Source organism: Sinohyriopsis cumingii, chromosome 11, assembly GCF_028554795.1.
Source record: "Sinohyriopsis cumingii isolate HCF-2022 chromosome 11, ASM2855479v2, whole genome shotgun sequence".
NCBI lineage: Eukaryota > Metazoa > Mollusca > Bivalvia > Unionida > Unionidae > Sinohyriopsis > Sinohyriopsis cumingii.
In genome coordinates, this window is record NC_142971.1 from 75,600,295 (window position 1) to 75,613,567 (window position 13,273).

Here is a 13,273-nt window from a genome sequence, read left to right on the forward strand (position 1 = left end):
TACGTTATATATATATATATATATATATATATATATATATATATATATATATATATATTATAAGAAGTAGTATATATAACGTACTTCTTATAATATTAGTTTTTAATTTGACATATGTACAAAGATGTATTTAATTTATTTACAAATATTACATTCCAGTTTGGCTATGATGTATATTTATGGCTCGTTTCATGAACTCGTCAAGTTTTAGTACAAAGTGTTCCTTATTGGCATACGATGGAGATGGTTATCACAAAATACGAGAACGTGTATGTAATGAAAATTATCATAGAGTTAAGGGATTACTTTATTGAGATTTTGAATGTTAAGTATTTTCAAAATGCGAAGATTTCTACGCTTTCTACAGCTCTTTGAAAGATATCAGATCTCTGTAAAGATTTGGTTTTTTTTGTAAAATGCACACCTCCTTTTTCTTTCTTCCAACAACAATGAACACTTTATCTATACCGTCAACTCTATCCTTGCTCTTAATACACTGATGTTGTCATATAACTCATCTATTGGTGGTTGGAGCTCTTGCACTACGCGTTGACAATCATTAAAAACCCTTTCCTGTCGGTCCCTTTCAGTTGTTCTTTTAATGGCGGAAGACGCGAAAACATAAAGCCCAACGGCAAGAACTCCGATAAAACTCGTTGTCACGGCATGGGATTGGGGGTCATCTAGGACTCTCGTGACACTAGCAAACACGTGTACAGCAAATATCGCCCCGTATAAAACGACTCCTGCCACGGCTAGGTCATAATCATTCAAAGGCTCTAGGACGACAGACGTAGTCTTGTACAGTCCAAGAGAAAGATTTCGCAAAGAAATATTTCCGATTGCAGAGTTTTCAATAACACGTAGTGCTCTAGTGATATTAACAAATACATTTCCCGAATTTAACACTCCACATAACACGATCCCTTCCACAGATCCAGTAATACCAATAATAGTTGTGGAAGATAATTTAGCAATCTTGATTTTCTCCATAAAACTCGTACCAGGCGATACAAGCTTCCTGAAGATTTCAGGGTTCATTTGCTTTTCAACATTTAGTTTTGTTTCTTCTAGGTAACTCTCCAGTTCGCCAAGCCTTTGAATGATCAGGTTGCAATTGTCTCGGATGCTTTTGGATGTATCTAATTCAAGTTTGTCATATTTCTGTCTTGGTAGATACTTTTGGATGCAATCAACTATCTTGTTTGTCGTCAAGAAACAGTTGTCCACAAGGACATATAGTTTGCCACTCAATCTAGCGATTTCTTCTCCTTTTCCTTTTTTACTGGGGAAGAATATATCCTTCCAAGACATGACTCTAAAATATAAAAACAAAAACGTATTTTTATATATAAAAAAGACGGAGAATACCGCGGTAATGTCTGTACAGGTTATTTTATAATCAGTAACGCGGATATATATGCATATTATTAGAGAAAAACATTCCCGATATTTGCAAATCGACGTTTATCCGCATTTATGTCTGAAAATGGTTACAACAAAGACCAATATTTGTATCTATGATGTATATTTTAATCGAGGTCATTGGTGTTCTTCATATGTAGGACCCGTTATGCATACATTTTAATTAAAAGTATGCTTTTTTATAATTGTGTTAACAACAGTGTGGTTATTTACTTTTCTTGTCCATGCTTTAAGTTTTTCAGAAGAACGAAGAACAGTCGAACAAAGAAAAATTGCATAATTCCTGGGGTGTTGTTAAATATCGGGCTGTTGTTAACATCGACATCCAAAATGTAAACATACACGTGTTTGTGTCTATTTGTTAATTACTGCGAATATACTAGAGTTTAATTCACTTCTTGACTACAGATAACCAAATTATGTCTAAACTGATTCTAAACTGTGATTAAGATTCAAATTATGTCAAAATGATTCTAAACTGTAATTAAGAGTCAAATACGTTTAAAGTGATTCTAAACTGTGATTAAAATTCAAATTATGTCAAAATGATTCTAAACTGTGATTAAGATTCAAATTATGTCAAAATGATTCTAAACTGTGATTAAGATTCAAATTATGTCAAAATGATTCTAAACTGTGATTAAGATTCAAATATGTCTAAAGTGATTCTAAACTGTGATTAAAATTAAAATTATGTCAAAATGATTCTAAACTGTGATTAAGATTCAAATTATGTCTAAATGATTCTAAACTGTGATTAAGATTCAAATTATGTCAAAATGATTCTAAACTGTGATTAAGAGTCAAATTATGTCTAAACTGATTCTAAACTGATTAAGATTCATATTATGTCTAAACTGATTCTAAACTGATTAAAATTCAAATTATGTCAAAATGATTCTAAACTGATTAAGAGTCAAATTATGTCTAAACTGATTCTGAACTGTGATTAAGATTCACATTATGTCTGAACTGATTCTAAACTGTGATTAAGTCGAACTTCACATGTGTTAGTAGAAGAAAATAACAACGGAGGTGTGACATGCAATATACTGGTAAATGGCGTGGGCCATCTCATGTATGTTTCCTGTCATATGAGACACAGCTCTATTATATCGACACTGAATTTTAGACATTCATGTTAGCGTTAATTTCTGGTTAGAAAATCAATTTAAATTACTAAATGGATTTGAAATTACTGATAGTACTCCAAAAGAGAGTGTGTCATAGTTTCGGGATTGCAAAATGTAGATGGAACATTTACTAATTTCTTTGGAACACACACACACACAAATACACACACATATATGTATATATATATATATATATATATATATATATATATATATATATATATATATATATATATATATACAGTTTCCCATGACAAATCTGATCTGAACACATAATCTTATATTGAAGATAGTTACACATGTGCTTTATTTATCACAATTCTATCTTTTTCCTATTTAATGGATACATCTATCTTTTAAACGTTGCTTCTATCACACCTGTAAGTACATACACTATTTTTGTGACTTAAAAATCTCCTAACCGCAGTTAATGCTAATAATTAAGTAACTATGCAAAGAAAACATACACCGATTATTTAAGATAGTATATCAACTATGCAAAAAAAACATACACCGATTATTTAAGATAGTATATCAACTATGCAAAGGAAACATACACCGATTATTTAAGATAGTATATCAACTACGCAAAGAAAACATACACCGATTATTTAAGATAGTATATCAACTATGCAAAGAAAACATACACCGATTATTTAAGATAGTATATCAACTATGCAAAGGAAACATACACCGATTATTTAAGATAGTATATCAACAACGCAAAGAAAACATACACCGATTATTTAAGATAGTATATCAACTATGCAAAGAAAACATACACCGATTATTTACGATAGTATATCAACTATGCAAAGGAAACTTACAGCGATTATTTAAGATAGTATATCAACTATGCAAAGAAAACATACACCGATTATTTAAGATGGTATATCAACTATGCAAAGAAAACATACACCGATTATTTACGATAGTATATCAACTATGCAAAGGAAACTTACAGCGATTATTTAAGATAGTATATCAACTATGCAAAAAAAACATACACCGATTATTTAAGATAGTATATCAACTATGCAAAGGAAACTTACAACGATTATTTATGATAGTATATCAACATGTGCTCATTTTCATGTGCGTCTCACATACAAGAAAATTACGAGTTTAAAAAACGGTTAGGAAATGAGCACTTTGTGTTCAGAACTTGCTTCTATACATTCTGTCCAAGTACGGGGCCACGAGTGGCCGAGTGGTCTAAAGCGCTCTCCGTTACGGATCACTGCCATCTTATCTGTCTGCGTGGGTTCGAGTCTCAGATTCGGCCAATGTGGGTATGTGAGAAAGCCTGCCAGTGGCTTCGCTTGGGTCGGTGGTTCTTTCCGGGGTTTTTCCCGGGTTCTTCCTCCACCATTAATACTGGCCGCCATGTATAGCCTATTGTGTGCTGAAAAATGGCGTTAAACCCTACAACAACAACAACAACAGTCCAAGTACAATAACTTGTCCAACTTAAGAATGTGCGAGCCGTGTCGTCTATGAACGCATACCGTAAATATTTAAATCAATGACGCTGATGTTTATATAAATGTGTAATCTGTTACATCACTTCCCCCAAGTTTAAAATAAAAAAAATCAATATCAAATTATCATTCCGTAAAGATAATTAAACTTCTTTCTCCAAATTTTCCCAGAATGAATATTTTATATATTGCCGGTACTTGCATTGCTATAATTTTTCCACAATTTTGTCCCAACTATTTTTCATAAATTAGCAGTACCTTCATGCCGTTTCTGTGTTATTTTAATAGCGAAGTACCGTCTGCGTTATTTTAATAGCGAAGACCCGTATGCGTTATTTTAATGGAGACGTCCCGATCAGATTATAATATGCATTCACAAGAAGTTAACGCAAATAACTGCCATACACGATTGTACACATCTAAATAGGGAATTCAACTGGTTGCACTTCACACCAGGATGTTGTTTTCAAACTAGTTGAACTGAAAACAAACATACCTACAGGTAATATGCCTTTGTAAACGAAGCCGTAATCTATCCCAAATGATATCATTCTCCCACGTGAAATGTACTTTAGATTCGGGAATGTTCGACAACAGCCATGTCCAAGACGAAAAGTCGGCCAAGTGCGACAATAAACCGGTGGGTAGCTAGGCCAAGTATCGTCATACGCGATTATGTAATGACGAAGGCATTCCCTCGCAGAGTAGCGACGGAAGTCTGAGAGTGTGGGAATCGTTGTTGTTGTAGGGTTTAACGCCATTTTTCAGCACGCGCTAGGCTATACATGGCGGCCAGTATTAATGGTGGAGGAAGAACCCACGAAAACCCCGGAAAGAACCACCGACCCACGAGAAGCTACTGGCAAGCTGTCTCACATATCCACATTAGCCGAATCCGAGACTCTAACCCACGCAGACAGAGGTGAGATGGCATTGATCCGTAACGAAGAGCGCTTTAGACCACTTGGCCACTCGGGGCCCCTGGGAATCAGTTAGGTCCTCCCGCTAGTGGCGGTTCAGGGTGGTTGCGTATATTCAATCTAAATACTGTTCATGAAATCATGGAGGGATTTTTCTCATATCAAGGTTGTTTGCAATATTAACAAATCATCAAAACAATTGGTTTTATGTGCATTACTTTTTTCGTGTCAAAAATTTCATATTTACGTATGGGCAGCTACGCGCTTGATAAACAACCCACGAAGGGAAAAGTGTATCCAGGTAAATATTGATGTAAATATGCTGCATTTTTGACGACCTGAATGAGACGTGCGAGATTAAAAAAAATTCTGCACTAAAAATAAAATACAAAGAAATGCATGGTAGGGTGCTTTTATTATGAACTATGTATACTTATATATGATTCATAAGTATACATAGTTCAAAATAAAATCAACCTAACATGCATTTCTTTGTATTTTATTTATTATTATTATATATATTGTTGTTGTTGTGAGGTTTAACGCCATTTTTTCAGCACACGATAGGCTATAAATGGCGGCCAGTATTAATGGCGGAGGAAGAACCCGGGAAAACAGTGGAAAGAACCACCGACCCACGAGAAGCCACCGGCAAGCTTTCTCACATACCCACACTAGCTGAATCCTAGACTCGAACCGGCGCAGACAGAGGTGAGATGGCAGTGATCCGTAACGGAGAGCGCTTTCGATTGCGAAGATTTAGGAAGGAGAATCTCCACGTTTATTGCACGTGCGCTGGTGGCTGAAGAGCCCAATACGTGACATGCACGTCCGTCCACAGAGGCTGTAGAGAAATGTCTGGCTTGTGGCGAGAGCTGTTGATGGTTCCCGGTTTTATCTTCGTCATCGTTTTTCCTTTTATATATATATATATATATATATATATATATATATATATATATATATATATATATATATATATATTCACACTGCAGCCATCGTAGAGATGTCTCAAATTGTTAAAGCTACGTTAAAAAAAAAAAAAACCACACATACACACGTGATCTATTTATACACGTATATGCGTGAACAAATAGCTGTATGAACTGGTTATATGCTTATAGAAACCGGTATCATTCCTTATAACCTCTGTCTACGTGGGTTCAAGTCTCAGGCTCGAACAATGGTGCTATGTGCGAAAGCTGTCCGTAGCTTCCCATGGGTTGTTGGTTCTTCCCGGTGTTTTCCCGAGTTCCTCCTCCATCAGTTATACAATGTACAGCCTATGCTCCTCTGAGAAATGGCGTTCAGCACAAAACAACAACAATCATTCCTTATGAAAATAAAACCAATGAAAACCTGTTTTATTCTGATTCATAAACTGATCTGCACATGTATGGTCTTCGTTGAAGAATTAACGAACAAATGGTAGCTTAAATTTCCTGTTCTATTATTTGCGCCAAAACAGTACAATGCAGTTGTGCTGACGTTTCACTATTATTACCCTTGACCCTCAAAAATCAGATATGCATTTGTATATTTGTCTGTATAGGCTGCCTTTGTTGTTCACTAAAAAAGTTAAGTACCCACTCTGCTTCTGAAAAAGATGGAAGGCAACCTTTAGAGCCCTCATACTCTGGAAGAGTTATTAACGATAGTCGACTAACTCTCTCTCTCTCTCTCTCTCTCTCTCTCTTCACACACACACACAACGGTACTGTAATAAATAGTAACGAAATATGCTTTCCTCAGCAACGATCGATCGCTTTGTCTATATAGTTTCTGCTTCCATATCTCTATATCTGTTCACAAAGCTATACATGTGGTGCATTGTTACATAATAAGGAAAATTACAGGACCATTTTAGACATTTCTTAAAATGTTTATCGTCAAACTAAATTCAACTGAAAACATACCATTGAAAGGTCCAATGAGAAATATCCGTTTACTATAAGTGTAAGTACCAAACAGCTAACTTAAATAAAGCATGTTACTCGGACAGACCTAAACAGTAACAGATTTGCAAAGACGTAAAACAAAATGCAAAGTACCGATGCACGTGTATCACAAACGGGGGCAATCCGAGAGAAACGAACATCTCAGATATGCGGCACGTGCACCATCGTGTTGAGGATTTACTTGTATCGTGTATGCGATCTGTGTGTCCTTATCTTTACTAGCTAGGACTGTGTCTTGATAATGTCTTTCACATCCTTGATTTGATCGCAACGAGACTTTTCAGGTAATAAAATACCTTTCTGGTTTCAATGAAATTTGTGCTGATTTGCTTATCTTTCCTTGGTCGAGCTTAAACCTGCCACGCAGCCACCAACAGATTCATTCGGTACACGTCGGTAAAAAATAGTGTATGAAAGTGGGGTACCATAGTAGGCCTACTGTGAAGTACGAAGAGGAATAAAACATTAAACGGACTGGAATTTTAATACTGACTTTATTTTTTTACTAACAATGTATATTTTTACACATAATAATATAGACAACATATGTAACAGTACAAAAGTCGTGCAATAATTCAAATCGGTCTTTCGTTGTTGTTGTTGTTTGGGATTTAAAGTCATTGTCCACCCAAGCTAAGCAATACATGGCGGCCAGTATAACGGGTGGAGAATGCCTCCGGGAAAACCCCGGCAAGAACTACCAACACACGGGAAGCTACTACCAAGCTTTATTACCTATCCACATTGGCCGAACCGAAGACTAAACACGCGCGCAAATGAGATAGCAGTGATCGGTAAAGGCGAGCGCTTACATTAGACCACGCGGCCATCTGGCGCTGATGTGTTTTAGTCTCTTGGTTCATACTTTATTCACCAAGAACAACGTTTCCTGAAAAACAGAGGTTCTTCCCAACATTTATTGTATCCGCGGTGACACCGATACGTATTCATAGTAGTAGGGAGTGCAGAACAAAAAAATGTCGAATATTTGTAAATCGCTATTTATTCGCATTGATGACAACAAATCATAAAAGATAAAGAGTAACATCCATCCATCCATTTATCTGAGAGCTATTTTAGTAATTAATCTGCATGCTTTCAACAGTGTGATTGTTAACTTATCTAGTCTGCTTGAAGCTTTCTTTCAGGAAAACATGACACAGTTTGTAACAAACTATGGGGGTCCAGAGTGGCCGAGTGGTCTAGAGCGCTCACCGTTCCGGATCACTGCCATCTCACCTCTGTCTGCGTGGGTTCGAGTCTCAGTGTAGGTACGTGGGAAAGCCCGCCTGTAGCTTATCGTGGGTTGGTGTTTTTTCCCCGAGTTTTCCAGGGTTCTTCCTCCACCAGTTATGCTGGCCGCCATGTATAGCCTATCTTGTAGGCCTACTGAAAAATGGCGCTAAACCATAAAACAACAAAACAAACTAAAGATATTGAAAAACAGCGACACTAAGCCTTCAGAAAAGAAGCCCCAATCGTGAGGTGCTCTTAACTTCTGCATTTATATTTGGCATCGATAACTATTCTAAATTAAAGTAAAACTATACGAACCGTGTCGTCTACGATAAATTCGAACATACATGTAATGTTAACATTTCAGACGCAAGTTCTAATGTATATATTGACAGACTCCAATATGTCACAAGATTTCTCCTATATAAAAAGTTCTATATCAGGATACTATTCCGAAAGGCAATTAAAACTATTTTCCAGCTTTCCCTTTAAATCAATTTAAAAAAAAATTACTTTTTTTATATATAAATACAAATACTTGCATTATCAAGGATTTCGGCACATCTTTTAAGCCGTCTTTCATAAATTACCAGTACCTCTACAATGTACCTGTATTGTCTTACCGGTTGAACCATTGTTAGTCCTACAATATAAGACATAGCACATGTTAGTTTTGTTTTAGTGCTTATCAGCGTCGAGGTCTTACATGTAGGACTAAGCCATTGTCAGATTACGACATGCATTACGCCTACAATGTAAGACCTAGCACCTGTTATATCTGTTTTGTCGAACCAAAACAAAATTATCATGCGATATGTCTTATGCAGTAGGACTAGGCATGAGTGTATTAAGGAGCGCTGGTTATAGTCACAGCAAACCATTGTCGATGTCGTAGCCTCAGCTTGATTGGTTGGGGTTGAGGTTACGAACTGATCCCATATTATGTAATAGAGGAAGAAAAAAAATCATCACTAAAGTCAGAAAAACAAATAGTGTAGAAATCTACTACATAAGTATAATCATGCTGTGAAAGAAGTTTCGCTTATTTTGAATTTATTAAGCACTTACACGGTAAAATAAACTGGCATGGTTACACTAACCTCACAGTGTCCGCTATGACAGACAACGCGAGACTCTCGCTGCGACCCCTTTTCTATATAAGGCTTGCCAGACCATATTTGGATATTCTATACTATGTTATTATCAATCAAGTGGCGAATAATGGCTACATGGTGGAATTTCAAAGTTACCGATAAACCATATTTACTTTTAATGCACATAATTTCTGATTCAAACCGCGCCATATTTTTACTACGATTTTGTTTATGTTTCCAAATAAGGCCCTAATGTCCTTATATGGCACACAAAAAAACGAGTCTGAGAACGGAAGTAATTATTTGAACTAATATGGCGGACGATCTAAACGAAAATATCGGATAAAAAAGGTAAACGAGATTTTACAACTATTTCTAAAACAATTTGCGATACTTCCGTCATTGAATAAGAGGACTACTCAATTTATTGCACTATATGCAAGGAATACATTCAAACTATTGATATTAGGCTTAAAGAACGCCGGGTGTGAATCACAACTGGCATGCTCCATTGACTCGTATATGCTCATGTTAGTATCCCGTCCGCGAGGTAGGAGTAGGGGTACTAAACTTAGTACTAATAATTGTCATACACTATTGTACTTACCTATATGGTAGATTTAATTTTAACGGGCTGCTCTCCACTCCCGGAAGTTGCTTTCAAGCTTGTTCAACCAGTGAATGAAATTAACTGCAAATGCCTACATACATGTATCTCACTGTAAATTAGGGCATATCCTTTTCCAACGATATCGCTCCGCCGCATGGCACGTACTTCAGATTCAGGAATGCTAGACAGCGACTGGCAGGTGTACGACTAATATTTGGCTACCGGAAAATACGACCCACATGGGGACTGAGTGTCACATTCGATGAAACCTGTACCATCTAAGAAAAGACACAAACTTTGCAACCACTAAATAAATATCCCGGGTAGAACGTTACGTCACAGTGATCTCCTGATTACTCATATTTGTGTCATGTGACCCCGCCTCGTACGAACAAATCTATAGTGTCCACTCAAGCTTTCCAAGCAATTAATTTAACTTGTGAAGCTGTTCCGCGTACTAAAATCATCACTGATGAATTTGATGACTACCTAAGATGGTTAGAATTGACCGATTTTAGAAAGTTGGAAATCGGTCTGACTTACTGCAAAGGCCAGTAAGTACAGAGTAAAGCCAACGTCCTATGTCAATAGACCTTGACTGAACTAAGTAATCACTGATTAAGTCAAAGATTGGCAGTTGAAAGAGAGGTGTAACAAATATTGAAATGACCGACAGACTATCAACTAATCTAGTTACATATTGCTGAATGGCCGCACGCGACATAAATTCAGTCTCAATCGGTCAGTTCACAACAGTGTGTCAAGGAAGTATTAACGTAAAACGTGACTCGACTTGTGTTAGCCAAAATATAAATTAGAAAATACATCTTTGTCGAATGTTGATGTCAACAAGCCAAGGTCAAACGGATTGAAAAGGGGACAAATGAACGTACTGTCGTGGATGTATATAACTATTACATACGATTATACGTCTATGTGAATGTGTATCTTGGGTTTTAAAAAGGCGTGGTTATTTCCTTGGGATGTGGCGTCACTGGGGATGGTGTCACCCCCATGGACCTCCATCCTGCACTAAACTTAAAACGTTTTATAGACAGTCATGTGCGGTAAGTCATTGTGTAACCCCCATGAACCTCCTTCCTGCACAAAAATTCAAAAATTGTACAGACAGTCATTTTGGTGTCACCCCCTCTGATGGTGTCATTCGATGCGGTCCCCGCTCTCTCCTGCCCCCCCCCCCCCCCCCCCCCGTGACGCCACTGTCCTTGGGTCACCGAATTAAAGTGGAGGGGCTTCAATGTACATTATCATCCATTAGTGGAACTGTGCAAAATGCAATCTGTACTTGTCTAGGATCAACACTTTGATAATATGGTAACGTTGCAGCCGTACTGCTTGCGTTAGATGAACACTGAGTTTGGATATAATTCAGTACTGCAGCTAAACCATGCGAATGGAAGAAAGCAAAGGGAGACAACACAGATCCAAGCGAAGTCACTGATACAAAATGCTCATCATACAAAGAAGAACGGACCCTTTGATTTTGGTTCCAAGCCTGAAAGCTTAAGAAAAGCTAATGAAGAGAAATTAAGCGACTTTGCTTGTTCTCTAAAACACGGCACAGTTAGGACAGTCAAAAATCGGTGTGGGAAATCCTTTTCGATTACAAGTATGATTCAAATTATTGTTAGGCATATTTATGTATTTTTCTAACTCCTGCTACCTAATTTTATCTAAATGTTGTAAATGTTTTCATAGCTATAAATTGTCTTGATTTACTTTGCTTGGAATTTGCCTAAATATATTGAGGTCTGTTTTAGCTATATAAAGAACGCAGAATTGCATAGGATCTATAAATAGATGAGTATGCACATATTGACAGTTACTAATAATAAAATTACTAGTAATCATGTTTATGAGATTCGGCCTTTTTTCCATTGGACAGATCGGTCAGGTGGTGTCTTAGGAAAATTAAGTTAATTCTTACTGGATGAAGTAGGTCGCATAAATAGTTATTTTGAAATATTAGAATGGGTAGGATGATCTGTCACGTGGAGGTATTTTGTGAAATACAGTCCTAATAGTAGGTGTCTATAAGGAGACAATTGAGCAATCAAATTTCATTCCTATTTCGGAGTAATTCTTATTATTGTGTTTTTGCTGTAACATCAATGATGCTGACGTGTTTAATGTTGTACCTCGATATTATTCGAGAGGAAAAGTATTTGTTTTGACTGTTCAGTGGAAATAGAAAGTGCTCATTTTTTAACTATACTATTATTCTGGAACTATTGTGAATTATTCGGAGGAGTTCTGGAAGATGTCATTTTGACAACGTCGAGGTTCTTGGCGAACCAGTACATTTCCGGTTTTGAAGTTAATACGGAACTTTACATTCTTTTGGACTTCAATATAACCTTCTCAGGGTTATTTTGGATACTCTTCATAATACTGTAAGTTTTTCTCACATTTTCATTTACAACTTTGATAATTAGATGATTTGTTAAGTTTTACAAAAACATTTTGTTGGTTTTGATTCTTTCTATTACTAGTTTATGATCACAAGAGTCGTAAAACTATGAAGTTTCTGATGAACGCAATGTAATTCTGACAACTCTTGTTTCAACCTTTTTTAAACACCTACAGGAGGAATGTAAACAGTACAATTTAGATGCATGTATGATTCCAGGTAGAGAGTTACAGTCGGACTGTAGATAATCGAAGATAAGTAGATGGCACTGAGATACCTCACCAACAGCTAAACAGGTTAACAATCCTGGTAGTCTGTTAAAATCACAATTTTATGATGCTACATTAGAAAAATTTCAAGACTACAACATAAGAATAATATCAGTACTTATATTTGGGATTTAAATTCATACAAATCCCTGCCCCCCCCCCCCGGACATGATATATAGACATGATCATATACATGATATTTAGACATTATATAAACATGATATATAGAAATTATCATATAGACATGATCATATAGACATGATATATAGAAATGATCATATAGATATGATACATAGAAATGATCATATAGACATGATTATATAGACATGATATATGCATGATCATATAAACATGATATATAGAAATGATCATATAGACATGATCAGATAGACATGATATATATACATGATCATACAGATATGATATATAGAAATGATCATATAGACATGATATATAGACATGATCATATACATGATCATATAGACATGATATATACATGATCAAATAGACATGATATATAGAAATGATATAGACATGATCATATAGACATGATATATAGAAACAGTCATATAGACATGAATCATATATACATGATCATATAGACATGATATATAGAAATGATCATATAGACATGATCAAATAGACATGATATATAGAAATGATCATATAGTCAATCAAATAGACATGATATATATAAATGATCATATAGACATGAT

At 35.9% G+C, this 13,273-nt stretch overlaps 1 protein-coding gene across 2 annotated transcripts; it reads right to left on the minus strand.

Annotated features, from left to right (window-relative positions):
• Positions 1 to 289: 289 nt before the first annotated feature.
• LOC149788769 (single-pass membrane and coiled-coil domain-containing protein 3-like) lies at positions 290 to 10,607 on the minus strand. Of its 2 annotated transcripts, XM_089974864.1 has the most exons (3): positions 9,855 to 10,607; positions 8,133 to 8,306; positions 290 to 1,318 (listed from the first exon to the last, which is right to left on the minus strand). In XM_089974864.1, exon 3 carries the CDS (start codon positions 1,312 to 1,314, stop codon positions 463 to 465), a length of 852 nt encoding a protein of 283 aa, XP_089830990.1. In that variant the 5' UTR covers positions 1,315 to 1,318; positions 8,133 to 8,306; positions 9,855 to 10,607; the 3' UTR covers positions 290 to 462. The 2 variants fall into 2 exon arrangements, with proteins under 2 accessions (XP_089830990.1, XP_089830989.1); XM_089974863.1 differs by lacking the exon at positions 8,133 to 8,306 and having other exon boundaries at positions 9,855 to 10,604.
• Positions 10,608 to 13,273: the final 2,666 nt, after the last annotated feature.